This window comes from Sander vitreus, chromosome 17 (assembly GCF_031162955.1).
Source record: "Sander vitreus isolate 19-12246 chromosome 17, sanVit1, whole genome shotgun sequence".
Classification (NCBI taxonomy): Eukaryota; Metazoa; Chordata; class Actinopteri; order Perciformes; family Percidae; genus Sander; species Sander vitreus.
In genome coordinates, this window is record NC_135871.1 from 8,136,046 (window position 1) to 8,156,346 (window position 20,301).

General features: G+C 41.4%; 1 protein-coding gene across 1 annotated transcript in view; it reads right to left on the reverse strand.

The window, feature by feature from the left end:
- Positions 1 to 20,301, reverse strand: part of plekhh2 (pleckstrin homology domain containing, family H (with MyTH4 domain) member 2) — a 48,246-nt gene that overhangs the window by 19,871 nt on the left and 8,074 nt on the right. Inside the window, 14 exon segments of the mRNA XM_078273777.1 lie at positions 502 to 660; positions 805 to 891; positions 1,150 to 1,263; positions 2,677 to 2,813; positions 3,549 to 3,708; positions 3,842 to 3,936; positions 5,168 to 5,243; positions 6,228 to 6,828; positions 6,830 to 7,193; positions 8,684 to 8,869; positions 9,074 to 9,155; positions 10,136 to 10,219; positions 11,633 to 11,782; positions 11,900 to 11,962. Coding sequence (XP_078129903.1) covers positions 502 to 660; positions 805 to 891; positions 1,150 to 1,263; positions 2,677 to 2,813; positions 3,549 to 3,708; positions 3,842 to 3,936; positions 5,168 to 5,243; positions 6,228 to 6,828; positions 6,830 to 7,193; positions 8,684 to 8,869; positions 9,074 to 9,155; positions 10,136 to 10,219; positions 11,633 to 11,782; positions 11,900 to 11,962 — 2,358 coding nt within the window.

The window sequence follows — 20,301 nt, forward strand, 5'->3', positions numbered from 1 at the left end:
ACATGCGGCAGCTGCAGCAAGGACGGAGCCTTTGTACACGCCTTTGCGCACGCTTAACCAGGTGAGCTACCAGGGTGCCCCATGAAATGGTATTTTTTTTAAAAGAACATGCCGACTTATTAGGACTTTAGTTCATTCACCGTATCCCCCAGAGTTAGATAAGTCAAATCACAGTTAAATCACTCCGCAGAAGTAGCAGAAGTAGCAGTGCTTCGCCTTTCTGAGAATATAGTTCCCAGTATGTATACGGTTAGAAAATGGCTGTGTCTCATGTGACCTTGTTATTTGTACACGCTGTGACTATACAAATCACAATATGTAAATAGGAAAATGTTGGTGTTATTTTGTTATTTTGTTTATTTTGTGTATTTTGTTACGACACGCATGGAGATGAGAAGGGTGTGTACGGACTTATCTTACTCTGGGGGATACGGTGAATAAGACAAAGTCCCAATAAGTCGGCGTGTTCCTTTAAGTCAAATTGTTGGTAGGTTGTCGCACCTTGATGAGCAGTCCCTTCATGCCGGGGCGAATATCGGGCTGGGTGAAGAGAGGACTGGCAGCTTTCACCCTGAGCACGCTCTGCAGCACCCTGAGCCACTCCTCCAGCAGGTTAGGGGAGTCAGCCTTCAGGTAGTACACACGCTTCCCTGTCACCACCTACAGTACACACAACAAGAAAAACACGGGTGAACGCGAGGATGAAATCAAATCGTTTTTTAATTGTGCAACTGCATTTCGTGATTAAAGGTGTCAGGATTTGACTGGATAGAATTGTGTTAGAGCAGACAGATATTCAAATACCTGGAGGACTTGTTTTCCGTCTCCACGGGCGATGCTGCTGGTGGCATTGACTTCGATCTGACCCTGAGGTTTTCTGATCACATCACTCTATGGGAGAATAACAACGTTTTACAGAGGCTCACTGCAGAGGTACAGACATACATCCACTGAGCTGAATAAAAACAAATGAGCTGTCAACAGAACAATAGATTAATACCATCCATACCACATTTAATAACATAAGACAAACGTATATTGAATATATACAAGTTCAAAAGAACATTTTCCAAAAAAGCACTAAAATTATAATTGTGTTACTCGCATTATAAAGCAACAGAATTATAAAAGCTGTTGTATAAAACCCACAGGTGAGTTGTAGTAGAGCAGCTCTCCGTCTTTGAGGACAAACCAGCGTCTCTTCCATGTTTTCTTCCAGGTCTTCACCATTTTCAACAGGTAGCCTGACTTCTCCATTGGTTCCTACACAAATACAACACTGTTCAGCTTGATTTACTGTGAAGTGCTGTGGATGGAAGAGTAACTCATTAAAATAGGCAAAAATGTTCCCTCTTACCATTTAGATCTACATGAATGTGTTTGCAAACAGGTCCTTCTGAGCTTAAACCGATTAAGGTCACCATACTAAGTTATTCAAGTTTAGGCCTAAAATACAGTCTATGTAGTTGTGTGTTATATGTGAAAAACAATACCTACCATAAATGAAAATACAAATTAACAAAAGAAAAAACGTTTTTCAGTCTTTTTTAAAAGTGTTTTTCTATAAAAGTTCCCCAAAAATTCATTGAAAGCACATTGTCCAATCCAGTGTTAGTGTAATGTAACGAGGTACTTCTGTACTTGAGTAGAATTTTCATCTGTACTTTACTTTGTTATTTATATTTCCGGAAACTTTTACTTTTACTCCACTACATTTCCTAAATAAAATGTATATTTTTACTCCACTACATTTCCTAAATAAAATGTATACTTTTACTCATTAAAAGTATACATTACACTACATTTCCCCGAAGCATCTTAGTTACTCGTTACTACAAAATTAAATTTAGAAGAAATTTGTTACACTGGAAAAAAGCAGGTTTGGCAAATCATTTGCTCCTAAATAAAAAAAAAGATAATGCACCTCCATTCCGGTTGGTGACCTAATGCCTGTTTGTTGCCAAGCGGCAAAAAAACAACAACCATAGGCCAAAACTAAAGAAGAAGAGGAGGAAGCATAATGACTGATAGTGTCATAGAAGCACCTGGTGAAGGCTCTGCCGCCATGGTAACAGATGATGACCACCCTGATTACAGTGGCGATGAAGATAGCATTACACACCTTAGAAGATAAAGTTCATAATCAAAGGTTTTGTTTACTTTTTTTAAGATTATTTTTTGGGGATTTTCCCTTTATTATAGTGACAGTGGATAGACATGAAGGGGGAGAGAGATGGGGGATGACACGGAGCAAAGGGCCGCAGGTTGGATTTGAACCCGGACTGCTCTTACTGGGTGAGCTAGACTATACTTCTTATACTTAAGTACATTTAATATCAGAAACTTTAACTTTAACTTCTACCAAAGTCATGTTCTGGTAAGATACTTGTACTTTTACTCATGTATTGCTTTCAAGTACTTTATACAACATTGGTCCAATCTATATAATATAAAAAAAAAACAACACTTTGAAAAACATCTGGTAGAACTACTTCTGTGTTATTGCATTTTACATTGATTTGCAAGTGTGCTTATGAAGACTTGAGTCCTGACTGACAAAAGACAATTTATCACACAGGCGCTTGTAATCTGTACTTGAGTGATTTTGGCGTGTCCTGGGTACTGTTAGGCTAGGCCAATCAACAGACCGATCTCCCAAAGAACACACTGACTCACACTCCTGCCGTTGTCACTGGCTGAAGAGCAGGTTTTGGGGAGTTTTTGCTCTGGTTCAGAGCACTCTGTGTCGGTGGAGTAGGCATCAGGAGGGATGGCATAGTCGCTCTCTGATGTCATAGAAGACATGGACACGGCTGGAGGAGAAGAGAGAGTAAAGTAGTTGACAACATAGTAGGGCTGGGCAATATAGCAACATTAAATCAATATCGATATATCAGACTAGATATCGTCTTAGATTTTGGATGTCATAATATGGCACAAGTGTTGTCTTTTCCTGGTTTTAAAGGCTGCATTACACTGAAGTGATTTCATTTTCTGAACTCACCAGACTGTTCTAGCTGTTCTATTATTTGCCTTTACCCACTTAGTCATTATATCCACATTACTGATGATTCTTTATCTAAACTCTCATTGTGTAAATTGTGAATTGTGAACCCTACAATATCACCGCAATATCAACATTGATGTATTTGGTCAAGAATATCGTGATATTTGATTTTCTCTATATCTCCCAGCCCTGCAACATAGTACATAATGATACACATCTATATGTTTTTAATAGAGATCCTCATTATGTTTGCACGACATTAAATATCTTTTGAAATGGAGCGATTGATTTAGAGTTGACCAGTACAGCAGCTACTGTGATCACGGATGGTTTTAACTCCAGCTGCTGTGGGAATTCAAAAAAACCTTCCAGGGGCGCCGGATTAGCTCGCCTGGTTGAGCGTGCGCCCCATGTACAGAGGCTCGGTCCTTGTCGCAGCGACGCACAGCCCTTTGCTGCATGTCATGCCCCTCTCTCTCCCACCTTCCTGACCTAATCTGTCCAGTATGTGTGTGTGTGTGTGTGTGTGTGTGTGCTGTACCTCTCTTGAGAGAGCGCGGGCTGCCCGGGCTGCTGTCCTTGCGGGAGCTGGACGAGGTGTGGGAGCTGCAGAGGGAGCCGTCCTCCTCTCCGGAGCTAGAGGACTCCTCGGAGCTGGACGACTCGTCTGAGAACGGACTGCTGCTCAGCATGGTGGCTTTCTGCAAGACAGAAGTGAGGCGTTGGGTCAACACAGCACTTGCACACAGTCATAGACATGGCAAAATACTGTATACCAAAAAACAGCTTTGCTGACATGGTGACAGGCCAATAAAAACAAAGTGTTGCACTTACCCCCTTCAGAGTAGTGTAAACTGGAGTAGTCATGTTTTTATAAATGAGGGATGTGTACATCACAAAGGCAGGATAGGAGGACTGGAGGTAAGGGTCTGCAACACAGATCACAGTTCAGTTAGTTAGTCAGTTGTTTAGCTGAATATCTCTGTAGCTGAGACTGAGCTGGAGAGTGGGGTCATCTTAACTGCATATTGCCATGTAAAATAACTGAAGCTACCTAGCATCATTTGGGGAGCAGGGCCACACCTCAACCACGGCTCTTCCGGCATTCCTCTAAATACCCACCTAACCCCTCCCTCCCAGTTTCTTTTTCCCCTCCTTTAGGTCCTACAGGGTTTCTGCAGGTTTCACCAAGTCAAATTTAAGACTTTTTAAGACCATTATAAATTAAATGTAAGCCCTATATCATGACATAAAAAACAAACAAAAAAAGTCTATATCAGAGTCCAGAAACATGGCTAAACTTGCACTTCCCGATAGCTAAAGAATAAAATCCGTTCCGAAAGAGACTTATAAGTTGAATGTTGTTCTCATTTGTATTCGTAATTCAGCGAATTATATTTGGAGTAGGGAAAGAAAGAACTACAACACCACAAGAAAAGAAAAAACTACATTGTAAAGCACAGCAAGAAACTCTCAATGAGAAAACGTAGACCTGTTTGAAATGATTTAAGACCTAGAACACAATTCTTCAGTGAATTTAAGACTTTTTAAGGCCTAAAATTTAGATTTTGAAATTTGAGACTTTTTAAGACTTTTTAAGACCCCGCGCAAACCCTGTCCTAAGGGGGTCTGTAAGCTTCCCCACAACGCAGTCAGCAAACGGATGACTACAAGCCAATTCACACCTCGCACACAAAATCCTTTTTCATTGATAAATAGTTTGAACGTATCTGGTTGATGGTGTGGTCCTTGCTAGTTAAAAGACATTTCGATTTTTTTCACAAATGGTACAGTGTGCCTTGGATTGTATTTGAAGGAGACTTTGCATTTGAGAGCAGATTCTACCCATGCTACCCCTTAACAAGATGGAATGAGCACAGTACACCTGAAGTATCCAAAGAGCACCTACAGTACATTTGATCACCACAAAGACCCAGCAGCGCTTCTACTCCATCATCTTCACACTGAGCTGGACAGTGTTGACGCATTACCTCCTTTTTTATTTTATTAGATAGCGCAGATAGAGAGGGAAAGGGGGAATAGAGGGGAGAGAGGGGAAGACACACAGCAAAGGGCCACAGGTCGGATTTCAACCCGGGCCGCTGCCAAGGCCTACGTGTGGCGTAACTGAACATGAACTCCTTTTTGTCTCTGTCTTACCTTTGCTAGCAGGGTCTGTGCAGGATGTCTCAGACAGTCGGATTCCTGATTTAGCAACAGCATAGATGCGACTCTCCTGTGAGAAACAGGATCAATTATCAGTCAAAAAAACACTTATAATTCTACCAGTAAGAGAATATCTTTAGAAAGAAAAAAAAGTCCCAAACTATCTTACTTTGCAAGCTAACTGCAGCTGACATTTTTTTGGAATGTTGCAATCTTACGTCAAAACAATGTTTTCGATATTACACTGACCATCTATAGCAGTGGTTCTCAAGCTTTTTTCAATAACGCACCCCCTTTAAGCCACGTACCCCCTAACAAGCGTGAAGTCTATATAAAGATGAACAATACAGCGATGTCTGCAATACATTTACTAAACAACAGCCTTGTACCTGGAAAACATTTAAATGCTGATGAAAACAGGCGACAAAAACTTGGAAAAAGACGGTAGAAAGAAGGAAGTAAGGCAAGAATAGGTCGAAAATAGTAACAAAAACTTTGAAAAAAGAGACACAAACTTCAAAAAAGCAATAAAAACTTTGAAAAAGAAACACAGTAGAAAGAAGGAAGGCAACACTAGGGCGACAAAAGTGACAAAAAAATCCAAAAAGGCGATAAACTTAAAAAAAACTGACAATAACTTTATAAAAAAAAACTAATAATAATAAAAAAAAAAAACGTCGAACAAAAAAAGACAGGAGAAAAAAGTAAAGAAGAAAGGCAAGAATAGGTCAAAAGAAATGACAAAACCTTTAAAAAAGGTGACCAACTTCAAAAACAGTGACAAAAACTTCAAAAAAATGACAAACTTCAAAAAAAAAAAAAAAAGACAGTAGAAGTAACTACAGCCTTGTAACTGAAAAACATTTTGCAAAAAATCTTACGTACCCCCTGCATTCCTCCAAAGTACCCCTAGGGGTACACGTACCCCCATTTGAGAAACACTGATCTATAGGCTATATTCTCCATATTGCTGTTAATGTGCACCTTAGCAGCAGATGGCACTGTGAGTTCCCATTATCAATCTCAGTTTAGAATAAACATTAGATTATCTTACCCAGGAGGGCAGCCTGTGTAAAGGAGGTGTAGGCGGTGCTGAGCTGTCACAGTCTTCCTTCTCTGAGCTGATCTCTGTACCGGGTTCAGGTGGAGCAGGTGATGTCTGCGAGGTTGGAAATGTAGGCGCGGCTTGTGAGCAAGGGAGGCTTTGAGGAGGCGTGTCCCTTCCCGTCTCCATGCCAACCTCCTGCTCCTGGTCGAGGTCAGTTTCCTGTGGCCGGAGGGGGCGCAGCATGCTGAGAGCGTTGCGTGTTTGTCCGTGTGCCGCCTCGCTGCTGATCGGTGGCTGGCTCAGGTGTTTCTTGGCCAGAGCCACATTTGTCAACCCGAACCCTGCTGGGGTCCGCAGCCGGGGCTGTTTGGGCGATGCGGGGTTATCCCTCGGGTCCTGGGGTGGGTTGGGTCGTTTAGGGGTGAGGGCTGAGGTGAGGATGGGGCTGGGGGCGTTAGCTTCGCCGGAAGAGGATGAGGAGTCAAGTCTCTGTGACTGGAATCGCTTGTTGAGCTCCTCTGAGGTGCAGTCCTCCAGCTTGGCCCTGTGTGCCTCCCCCTCCCCCCTCCCCCCCCCCATCCTTACAGCCTCCCAGAGTCCCCTCCGATGAGCCCAGCAGGCTGAAGCGGGGCCGCTCGGCGCGCTGCATGTCGTCGTCGAACAGAGAGCTGCTGTCATCCGAAGCAGTCAGGTAGGTGTCACTGCCGGGGCGGCTGAACTCGAGAGCACACCCTCCTCCTCCTCCTCCTCCTCCTCCTCCTCCTCTGCCCTCACACCCTCCTCCTCCCTCCCCATCTGATGCAGCGCTGGAGAGAACGGAGGAGACGCTGCGGGACTCAGGTCCACGGGCTTTCTCACCCAGGCTTTCAGATATACTGTCATCCTCCAGAGGATTACCCAGAAGTCCAGTCTGGTCAGGGGTCTGGACTTCACCGTTTGTGCCTGAGAAGACTGTCTGCTTACTACTCTTCTCTGTCAAAGCAAACATGAAAATCATTTGGGTTATTTTCAGTGGAGTTCAATAATAATTGTATAATTTCATCAAGTAAAACGAGTTCAGTGCTTTTCTCAAAAGAAATTCAACTCATACACAATACAAATATAGTTTTTAATTTCACACTCATTTTAAATTGAGTTGTGCAGCAAACTTCTCCAAGCAGAGTGATGGTCACATAAAGAACAAAACCAAACCTTTAGATTCCTTGGAATATCTTTGCACTGTATGTAGTAGAAGCATTTGATTTTGGTTTTGTGACTACAGATACACTAAAAACGAAGAGCTGCTTGGCACAACGTCAAGAATATTATAGAAGAAAGTGCAGGTTGCTTATTTACGTAATGTTTGCCTAATGTTTCCGTTAAACGCAAGCCGTTATGGGGTCTGTGTAGACAGCTGGATTGATTTAAAGTGCTCATATTATGCTCATTTTCAGGTTCGTGATTGTATTTAGAGGTTGTACCAGAATAGGTTTATGTGGTTTAAGTTTCTTCTCACCCTGTGTGTTGAGCTCTCTGTTTTAGCTACAGAGTGAGGCATCTCACTTCTGTACCATCTTTGTTGGGAGTCGCACATTAAGTAAGTACTGCTAGCTTGTCGGTTGCAGAGAATGAGGGCGTGCCACGCTAGCAGCTAGGCGAGCATTATAACGTGTGTTACAAAGTGACGCACGTTCCTCACGGAAGTAAAGGCTGGACTACAATAGAGCTGTTTGGAGCAGTTTGTGAACAGGGTTTTCTGTTGGAGATGGTAAGTGCCTTTGGGGTGGACTTTGGGTTTTTTCACTTTGTAAACCTATAATGTGCACAAAAAAGATATATAACACAATAAAGGAAAGGGAAAAAGCCAAAAAGCATAATATGAGCACTAATCTCTTCTGTCACAAACGCCTCCCTTGTAGAGATGCCATTCGTCTTGCTGTGATAACAAAGTTTGCAATAATGATGTAGGGCTGTGCAATTAATCAAATATTAATCGTGATTACAAAAAAATATTATATATATATATATATATATATATAGATTATTTTGCACAAAACTCTCATTTTGTCTTGTGTTCTGAATGAAAACTAAATGTTCAAACGGCTAAAGTATTAAGGGAAATTTCACAGTTCAGGGTGAATCCTAGTGTTGCTGCTCTGTAGCTGACCCTGACCTTTGACATTTCTGTTTGGGAGGGAAGGCTGTTTTTATTTTTATTTTTTACAATCAATGCTCTGGTCCATCCATTCAACTGAAAAGAAATCAACGACTTTTTTTCAACAAAAAATTTTCTAAGTGAAAAAAGTAAGGGCGTAAACACCTTTGTCTAAGACACCATGGATATGACCTAATGGCTAAAAAAATGTCTTCTGAGTCATTTCTATTTTCCACTATGAAACCTTGCCTTCCTTTGTCCCAGCGTCACCCACAATCTCCCAGAATCAGTTTCCATTTCCAAAGCTGTGACTATATGGGGGACTTACCAGTCTTATCTCTGCCCTCAGTCTCTCCCTGGGTGCTCAGGCTCCTCTGGCAGGGTGCTGGTCCAGTGAGGACCTGCGGGCTCTTCCCCCTCACCTGGAAACAGCCAAACGTCAGGCTGCTGAGACGCTGGGCCTCCCCTGGTCTGCACAGGACTCCTCGTCCCCCACCACACTTCTGCTCAAAGGCTGCACAAACATGTTTGAACAGTATTATTACGCATGTGTGTGTGTGTGTGTGTGTGTGTGTGTGTGTGTGTATGTGTGTGTGAGTTTACAGTACATACATAGTACATGCACTTCATACTAGCACTTGTCTTAATGTCCTCATGGAGATATTACCAAGCTAGTTTAGACATAAACATATTTGAGCAGGACATAAAAGGCTCTTACCCTGCACTTGTTTCTGTAACTCCACAATCTGAGCCTCCTGCTGCTTGTTGGTTTCTCTTAATGCCGCGTTCTCCACCTCAAACTAAAAAAAAGAAATATGTTTCAAAATGAAAAGCCCCCTCTTGGACCAGGGAACTGAGGCAGAGATCTTCAACATGGGGTCCAGGACCCCTAGGGGGTCCTCAGAGTTACTGCAGCGGGGCCACCGAGTTATTGTTAAGTTTTTGAAGGTTTTTTCAAAAATGTAAACGTCTTAACATGAATCCAACATATGATTAGCAAATATAAATCAGCCTATTAGTGAAAAAAAGAACATTGATGATAGGCATATCGGCCTATAGGTAAGGTAGTCACCAAGGTAGCCATACACAGATACAGTTAAAGGTGCACTATGAGTTCCTGCATGGTCACTTCTGTTGACGGTCCAAGTAAATTCCAAACAAAACAGAGCAAGCTTGCCCCTCCCCCCATGTTTCCGTAACTGTCATGACTAACTGTCACTAACCCCCACCCCCTCCCCCAACCAGCTTGTCGGTGATTGGCTGGAGTGGTTTGTTGTATTTTGGTGCACAGCCTGTGCCCCTAGTGTTTGACGTTTACGCCCCCTGTGTTGTCTCCCGAGACCGGGCTTTTTCACAGTGTATTCAGGGGACAGGCAGCTAGCGGATCAAGGACAGATGCCTACGATTTGAGACAAAAATGAAATTGCGCAAAAACCATGCAGGAACTCATAGTGCACCTTTAATCCTAAGCATCCACTGTGCCACCTTTATGTTTAACAGTATTCTATTAACTAAGAAGGTATGTATAAAGGCTCTAGACCACCATACACGTTATTGTAGACCCAGTTTAATATGCAACTTAATTTTGTACAATACATATATGTAGTAGGGGGTCCCTGCTCCGCCTTTCTTTTAGTTGAGGGGTACTTGGTTTAAAAGAAAACATTGAAGACCCGTGATCTAAGGGAATGAGATGATACTGGTGACCCTAACTCACCTCCCAGCTTACATTTTGCCACTTTTCCATCCAACTTTATATCAAATGCCATCATTTCTTTACCTCTGACAACTTTAGCATCACCCATTCCTTGATCTTCGCTGCTTTCTCCTCCACCGTTTTGGCATCCTGAAGTCGGATCTGTTTCTGGTGAAAGAGGACACGTTTTCAAGGACCAACATCAGTTCTCTCGGGTTGAACACAAGCAGCCGTAAAATAGTTTGGGACACAAACAGTGGATAGAGAGATTTTGATGATAGAATCTGGAAGTGACTCATTGTATGGAATGTCACTGCAGAGAACAGATTTTAAACAAGGACAGAGTCTGTATCATCAATGTTGGACTTTTAATTCCATATTTTTACAATACACTTTTTAAGATCTTGGTTGTTTTTAAGAATAGAATAGAATGCCTTTTATTGTCACTATACACATGTACAACGAGATTAAAAGCAACTCCTTTTTCCAGTGCCAACATGTACGTAAAAGAAGGTACACAGTTCTAAGACGCTATTTATATATATATATAAAAAAATAAAAAGATATAAGTATGGTGGTACAGTGTGATATGCAGTGTGGAGTAATGATATTGCACAGTATACAGATATTGCACATTTGTGAAATTGCACAGTATTAGTCAATAGTATTAAATATTAAATATTGCACAGTAGGTGGGTAGAAGAAAGTCCAGGGGTTGGGGGGTTAGACTGTGAAGTCAGTGCATGTGTGAGTTCAAAGTAGTTATGGCTTTCGGAAAGAAACTGTTCTTGAATGGGTTAGTCCTTGTTCTGATGCACCTGTAGCGCCTCCCTGAGGGCAGCAGGTTAAACAGATCAAAGCCAGGGTGGGAGCTGCCCTTGGTGATGTTGATGTTTAACAATATATTTTAACCGAATGAAGGATTTTAGTCATCGGATGTCTGGATCTGAAGTTATCAGAGAAACAAGCTGAGCAAACATTGGTGGTGGCTCTCCACCGAAGAGCCAAACATTGTTGGAGAAACACTGATTTTTAACGTAAAACTGCGTTATTGAGTGTGTTTTACGTTTCCGTTTGTTTTGAGGAGGGGGCAGGTTAAAACTCCTGAACGTCTGGATCTTAAGTTATCAGAGAAACAAGCTGAGTTAATATAAGCAGCATTTCAGCTAGCAGCCCATCTACCGAATGACCTAGACAGCGTTTTGATTGAGAGTCCCCTAGCGGCAGAAATTTGAACGTTCAAACCACAACCTTTGATCATGAATATTAGTAGAGATACAGTAAACACAGAAAAGTAGTTTGCTATTCTTGCATCCTCAGTGCCCTTATTCAAGGATTATAAGAAATCTTTCCATTGTGGACAGAGAGTTTGGTACTTTTCCAATTGAGACTATCGCTCCTTAGCTCTGTAGGGATAAAGTTTATGCATCATGTGTCTGTGAAGACTAAATACATGCCATATCTTCCTCTGCATTCTTTTGCACCTTGAAAAGAAGAAGAAGAAGAAGAAGAAGAAGAAGAAACATCCACTGGCACTTGATCTGTTGCTTTGATGAAATTCCCCATGTGTGTGTGTTTTACCTGCTCCTCCAGCTGCTGCTCCAGCTGGCCGATGACGTCCTCCTTCTCCTGCACCGAGGCCTGCAGCTCCTGGCAGCGCTGGAACAAACGCACCTCGGAGTCTCCGGACTGGCTGTCTGGAGCTTTCAGCTTCTCCTCCATCCACTGCACCTGAAATCACAAATACACGCTGTATATACACATACATATATATACACACACACACACACACAATACACATACATGCACTGACAGTACAGGTAAACACACTTTTGTTTGGATCCTTACCTGTTGGTGAGCGGTGAAGGCCCGCTTTTCTGCATCGATCACCTGCGTCTCCAATTGCTGAATCTGGGAAAGGAAGAGCACAATATTTGATTTCATTTGATCTCACCCAGGGCTTTCCCTACCATTATAAGACTTAGGCGCGCAGCTCCTAAGCCGAATGAATGTAAAATCAACGTGAGCCTCAAAACTATATAAAAGACTTATCTCAGATCTAATGATTGTATGATGATCGGTCCTCACTGGACTTCTTTAGCAAGTTTTGTCTTTCAGCTTGTTTAGTGCTATTTATTTATCATCTGATCTAGCTTTTCCAACATTATAGACACAGATATGGAAATAATAATGGTCCAAAATGATGTGAAACTGCATATCTTTTCTGCAAAAAACATTACATTTTCTTGAGCGAGGACGCCAAATACATGCACCTAAGTCCTTCCACAAACGTAGGGAAAACACTGTCACCTTACTTAAATTCTCCTAATATCTCACTACTCTTCTTACTTAATAACAAATATTGCATGTTCTTTGAGCACATACACAAACCTACATAGTAACACTCCCTTCAGCTTCACCTCCGATGTGAAATATTAACTCCACTTGAGTCCCGAGCCAAACACAACAGCACCAAATAAAGACAAAGAAAGTTGTGCATGCTAGAGCAGAATGAGAGCGCTGCTCGAGATAACGCTGCCACGCTGGATAGGAGCAGATGCTTTGCAGCTGGTCTTTGCGCATTTATGACTCAAAAGAATGTTTAGAATCACGATTAGGATACCCAAAGTTCACAGATGTATCTTACGTGTACATTTACTTACAGCTCGATGCATCTTTTTAGTCAGGCGTTCATCTAGCCAAATTGCAGACTGTATTATTTTGCATTCATTTAGTGTTTTACTAGGATTTATTGTGTTTTATTGTGCTTTTTAAAGTGCTCATATTATGCTCATTTTCAGGCTCATAATTGTATTTTAAGGTTGTACCAGAATAGGTTTACATGGTTTAATTTTCAAAAAACACCATATTTTTGTTGTACTGCACAGCTCTCTCTCACTGCTGCAGATCCTCTTTTCACCTGGTCTCTGTTTTAGCTACAGAGTGAGACCTCTTTTCTTCTTCTTCTTCTGTACTATCTTTGATTGCACTCGCACATGCGCAGTAGCTCAGATGTAGATCATGTCAGCTAGCTAGCTCCATAGACAGTAAAAGAAAGCCTGTTTCTCCAACTTCGGTCAGTTACAAGGCAGGATTAGCTGGGAGACTTCTAAATGAGGGTGCACATGGAAGTAGTTCTTTTGTAGATTATGGTGAACTTGTGTGTGTTGTAGCAGTGCTTTGCTATTGATAATGAGGTAGCATGCTAGCGCTAATGCTACGAGCTAACAGTTGTGGTTAGCCAGCTCGTTTCGGCTTGTGACGTCACAAGCCGTGCCGATTTTGAACAGCTCACCCAGAGACTGAAGGCAGGACACATTCAGAAACCGTATCTCACTCAAAACAGCATGGATGGATTTTTTTCAAAGTTTGTATGCGTGTGGAAGCACCAGAGACACAAAATAACACCCCAAATCCCAGAAAAAGTGTTTTTTTCATAATATGGGCACTTTAAAAACAATTTCGGAAAATTTGGGGACTTTAGCCTCATGTGTGCGCCCTTTTGCCAGAAATCTAGGTTTCATCTTTGACCCAGCATTAAAATTTGACAAACAAATTAGTTCTGTTGTAGCTTTTTTCATCTCAGGACTATTGCTAAACTAAAATCCTTCCTCTGTCGTAAGGACTTGGATACTGTCATTCATGCCCTTATTTCGTCTCGTATTGACTACTGCAATTCCTTGTATTCTGGGATTTGCCAATCATCTTTATCACGCCTGCAGTTTGTCCAGAATGCGGCTGCTAGATTGTTGACTGGTACCAGAAGGAGATATCATATCTCCCCGATATTGGCTTCTCTTCAGGTTACAGGTCAAATATAGAATCGATTTTAAGGTAATGTTACTTGTTTTTAAGGCATTACATGGATTGACCCCTTTATATATTGCTGATCTCCTTACCTTACATCACTCCTCCAGGAACCTAACATCGTCTAATCAGTTCCTTTTAGCTATTCCACAGTCTCGGATGAAAACAAAGGGTGAGCGTGCCTTCTCCAACTCTGGAACAAACTTCCCATTCATATTAGGTCCTCCTCTACTGCCGAGATCTTTAAGTCTCGTTTTAAAACACATTTTTATTCTTTGGCGTATGATTTAGTTTAGGGACATTTGTATAGAAGTGTGTCGTTTGTATGATGTTCATTGTGTCTATATTTATATTGTCTTCCTTTGGTTTTATAACATAATATAACTTGTTTCAGCCTAGGTTGGTTTTAAATGTGCTCTTTAAATAAACTGACTTGACTTCTATGACTATTGATGTTTTAATGTATGTAATCATTAGGCCTGTGAAGCACTTTGTAACTTTGTCTGTGAAAAGTGCTATAAAAATAAACTTTACTTACTTACTTACAACCTCATAATTGTTTGTTATGTCCAAATTTAAATGTCAGCTACTGTAACATAATTGGATTTAATTAATATAATTACTTGTAATTGTATAGTATACTTGTAATATAATTGTTAGCTACATTACAATAATGTAATGTTATCAATCATGCTTCAACAGAAAACTCTTGTCATTGATTAGCATGCTTGCCGTGGTATTTCTCAAATTTAAGACCTCCTCCTCCTCCCTTGTGTCACTCTACACTGTCCATGTTGGAAGATATTTTTTAAGTCATGCTACTGGCTATTTTATTTATTATTTTTGGGCATTTTAGGCCGGTACTTATATAGGACAGCTGAAGACATGAAAGGGGAGAGAGAGGGGGAATGACATGCAGCAAAGGACTGCAGGTCGGAATCAAAACCGCGGCTGCTACGTCCTCTATATATGGCTGAGCGCTCTACAAGGTGAGCTACCCAGGCGCCCCTACTGGCTATTCTTATGAAAATTACAGCAACCTTTGGCTCTGTTTGTGCGAGAAGGTTAGTGACCCAAAAAATACCCATATAAAATGCAATAACACTAAAAGCCATAAATGCAGACACCGTTGCCAAGAAGAAGCTGCCAACTATTTTTTTCCCATTTGTGCAGAAGTGCTGCATATAGCAACTTTATCCAGTTACATAATAATGATGAGGTGTCACATCTATAAAGGTACAACCGGCTCTTTGTGTACTAAGATCAGAGCAGAGCATGTGGAACCTAGTAGGAGTGTGTTAAAACTGCAGTAACACCAAAGGTCACACAGCCTGGACACACACACACACACACACACACACACACACACACACACACACACACACACACACACACACACGTGGATGGACACACAGACACCCAGCACATATGCAAGCATTCACACTACATGTGCACATGCACGAGGATGAAAAACCCTGAAGGAATCGAGGAGAGAGATGACTTTATAAGCCACATTCCTCTGAAATTCCTCAGCTCAAAGTGGCGGAAGCAGCAGAGAAACCAGTGTCTTCTGAGGAAAGTGGCTTCATGAAGAAAAAATATGCGGGAATGTCGGAAATGGAAATTCTCTGCGACTGCGTAGCAACTCTGCAACCACTACGGGTAGAATAATTTGCTACATGTGCACATATACAGTACACGTACGAATTAAACTAGATTAGAGGGAACCTTTAACAATCCCTGTGGGGAAACTGGGCTGACACACCAGACAATCGGATGTAGCTAAGAATAGGACAGAGTACTGCAAATAATGAAGGAAGTCATTCCCTCTAGAGTAAATATATACAGTATACAGTAAACAAACAAAGCTTCGCTTTCTTCAGTGACAGATTTATAGGTTATAGAAATATAGTTATCTAATCACAGGCCTTTTTCACAGCGGAGACCCAGTCTGTCCTCAGTAGTTTCAGTTTATGTCAGCATTGTTTGGTATTATATTTAGCCACATGTAGCACATACAATGCCATTTAATACTTGTTTCATGATCATATCAGCCAAAGTATGATGGAAAACCAGTAGGGATTATATGGCCTAGAAACACTTGATTTTGTCAAGTATTCGATTAGTGTAGTTTAGATTTAAAGCTTTAGTGCATAACTTTTTGATATTAATGAACGTCCGTTACATTCAATCCATTGCCAAATGAGTTGCTACAAAGGTAATCCAGACTATCGGCTCCACACAACTCTCTCTGGATTTCTCAGTATGGCTATGTTCAGAAACTCTGTTATCCGGCGACTTTCGCACATAGAAACTCGAGTGAGTTCTGACTTCTGAAGAGTCCATCATGTTTTTTTAATCCTCCGTGTCCTCCTTGGCTACTAGCAACTGCGTGGGGGAGTGGATGTGCCGACAGCGTTGTTGTCATTACTTAGAATTCCTCATGGGGGAGACAGAAACTAGGCACTATAGCTTTAATCGACAGATCTGTAAAAGCGAGTTTCTCCTCAAGTAAGCACCAATTTAAATCGTATTTACCAGATATGTGCTCATACATTTCTTGAAAATAAGTAATTTAGCATTAAAAAAAATCAACTAAAGAAATATTAGTCGACTAAGACCAAAACAACCAAGAAGTCGACTTATCAACTAAGAGGGGGCAGCCTTAACTTTGTTCAGTACTTCCCCATAACAATAGTTCCTAATTATATAATTAGTGACATTGACATGACCTGGCTTGAATAAGAAATAACAAAATGGATGAACCAATTAAAAATCTATAACAACAACAAAAGTATTATGCTAAAATAGACATTCATCCCTTACGTAGCGTTAAAGCTATAGTGCGTAGTTTCTGTCTCCTCCGTGAGGAATTCTAAGTAATGACAACAACACTGTCGGCGAGTCCACATGATATAAGCCTTCTGTGATCGCGCACCGCCCTCACCCCTCCCTCACACAGTTGCTAGTAGCCACGGAGGATTAAAAAAACATGATGGGCTCTTCAGAAGATGTAATTATCTTCACTTGAGTTTCTGCATGCGAAACTCGCCGAAAGACACCCAAAATCCTGCATGTAACTCAGTTTTCTTAGTAATGTGACAATGTTTTAGTAGTGGGAAATGACTTACAGCCAACACACAAATGTCATATATACTATATTGTTGCCAACGACATGGCGTCCACGGTGGTTCTGTTAAATGCACCGCAGAAATCAACAAATGCAGCAGCTGTTCTGTTCCATAACCAAACTGTGTGTGTGTGTGTGTGTGTGTGTGTGTGTGTAAACTAGCGTGAAGAGGGACGACTGTACTTAGCTGCAGTGTGGATTCAGCCGGTGGAGACTGGCATGGCCGTGTTCCAGCTTTCCCCTGTTAACTTCCAGAGACCAGAAGAAATGGACCCAGCTTGGTCCAAAAGCAGCCACACCCTGCCAGAGCCGCTCAATGTTTCCACTGCACAACGTTCTCTGGACCAAAGTGGAAGCAAGGCCATTACGCAACCACTGTTCCACTTGTCGGTTGACTTGTCATTTCAGTGTGATTTTGAAAAATCCAATTTTACAGATCAAGATGTTATGGGTTAATGGTACCGTATATCCACCCTTGGGCTGGAAATTATACATCTCCTGTGGGTGTATTCTTCACATCTGGTTTTGGAGATACTGTGAGCAAATTCATCCTTCTATGCTGATAAAAACTGCACTTCAGTGACAAATTTAACAACTAGAAAAGTGCAGATCTCTGCCAGGTGTGTCTCCCTCACTCCTCCCAAATAAAGAAGAGTTGAATCTCACTCAGTTGATTCATTTTCTTTATTTCAGGTTTATTGAGCAGGGACAATGCACACTAATAAAACATTTAAAAAACTGTAAAATTGTCCTTCCCGGATCTGTAATGACAAAATACACTGCTGCCCCTATTTTCTTTGTACAACTCCCACACGGCGCATCTAGGCGCGTGCCAGCGCTCATGGACGTGCGGCGCTTCATGCCACTGTCCTATCCGCTCCTAAACCCCCCCCAACTCGCTCCCTGCTTGCACATCCCAGCTCCCATAGCAGCTGTACGGTCAAGATAGTGGCAAAGATAACAAAAAAAGGGATTCATTTATCTCGTATCGTGCCTAACTTTAGTGGATCATAACATATTGGGTATGGAATTAATCTGCGGATGCACCAGTTCAAAATGAGACGAAACCTTTCTATGTCAGTTTTTGAGCCATAAAATAAGCCACACAAAAGGCCAAAATGTGGCCTTCAACAGACTAGGTAAGGCTTGCTTTTTGGTAAGGATCGGGCAGTGACAAGACTTGTTTTTAGCCTGGCCCATCCTACCTTTTGCTACTGTAGCAGTTATGAGTAGTGAGTGAGACAAAAGTCACCGTCGGTATGAATTAAGCATACAGCACAGTCATAAATGTGCACAAAAATAAGGCTGATGGGTCTAGTATTGGAGATTAGATGCAGACAGACAGATACGCACACACACACACACACACACACACACACACACACACACACACACACACACACACACACACACACACACACACACACATTATCCCCTCCAGGCTTACACCTGACAGAGATAATCACATAGATACATGACTTCGTTATGTGAATTCTCTTGATCTATTTCTGTAGTTATTTTGATCATACAAACGACAGAAACACTCACAGATCACTTTTCACTTAACCTACTTGTTCTGATCAAAAGCAGACATGAAAAAGACATCTCTCTCTCTCACACACACACACACACACACACACACACACACACACACACACACACACACACTCTATATAGATCCTTTGCTGTACCACAAACGACAAACCATATGTGCCTCTCTCAATAACAGATATAGCATCTGGCAGAGAACAGCATGTTAATTACAGGGGATGTATACTGTAGACGCTAGAGCTGGAGAGGACACACACTCACCCAATCTTGCACACACACCAGACATAACAACATATAAAAACCCATAAACACATGTCTGATGATGATGATATTCTCCTGTGTATCAGACCATGCATGTAAGTGCGTATGTTTTCCTCATTCTGTATGTTATATATAAGATCAATTATCAGCCTGGGTGTGTGTGTGTGTGTGTATGTGTGTGTCATATCCTGTTGGGATGACCAATGGCAGGTTAAGGTTTTCATTATCTATGTCTATTTCAAGAGTTACAGCCCCAAATGTACTCACAAACAATATGAGTACTCCTGCTGCTTCACTGTGTCCAGGCAAAACAAAACACATGTGTGTGACAAACACACACGTGACCCTCTGCCTCAGCCTCCACAACTTCTGAACAACGCTCTATCACCTCCGCAATCAATTCCCTCTTCAGAACCAAACTCCAACTCAACTTCCATTCCTAGAATTCCACAACTGACACTTTGTGACCACCCCCCCCATCGCTCCATCCACAGCCAGGCAGCCAGCTCACAAAGCCTCTTTCTGTAGAAGCTACAACTCACAGTGCTGACCTGCAGGTTTAATACCAAATAGGTTCAGCCAACATAGTTACAGTTGGGACTTATTCTCAGGCAAATATGCTCACTAACACTCTAAAACTATAGTTCAAATGTGTTAATTGTCAAATAGGTCCAATATAATGAAAACTGGGGACAAACAGAAGGATAAACTCACCTCAAAAACAAGACTCCTTTCTCACACGACAAGCATATACGTCTATGTGAGGGCAAGTATATATATTTCTATAATGTACATATGATATGACATTGGTCCACGTGGCTAATATACCTCACCTACCACATAGGAGGATGTTTTGCTTCGTTCTAAATTCTCGTTCTAAAGCCCAAACCAGAATATGCCACTCCACCCATTGTGGTTTTGGTCTGTGTCTACTGTATGTACAGTATGGATATGCTGTATGTGTGTGTATTCTTATGGGTGTAGGATAGGTCAGGAAATATTCTAAATTGCACTTAATATCACCAAATCACATGAAAAGATCAAAACCAACAATTAATTGATGCTGCTGATATTAAGTATTTATGTACCGTATGTTTAAAGCCTGATTTAGAGTACATCTTATTCCTCTGGGCCATAGAACTCCATTGTTGTCCAAACACTATTAAAAGCAAATTATCAGCCACATCCCTGAACTAGGTGATATGTTCCATCATTATTTATATGAACTGTATTGTTCTTTATTTTGAGGCAATCCCACATACAACATTCTGCTGCTGTAAAAACTCCCAAGAGCATCAAATGTGTATTCATCCGCAGCTGGAAATAGTCCCTAACCAATGAACTACTTCCTTCTTTAGGAGTAACGTTTACTGAAAACTACAGTGCCCAGCTGTTTTAGAAAATGATTTAGCCTTTAAAATATGAAACTATATATTTATTTCCGATTTCAGAGGTTACGTTTTCAGCACGGAGTCTATTGGAGTCTATTCATTCATCATTT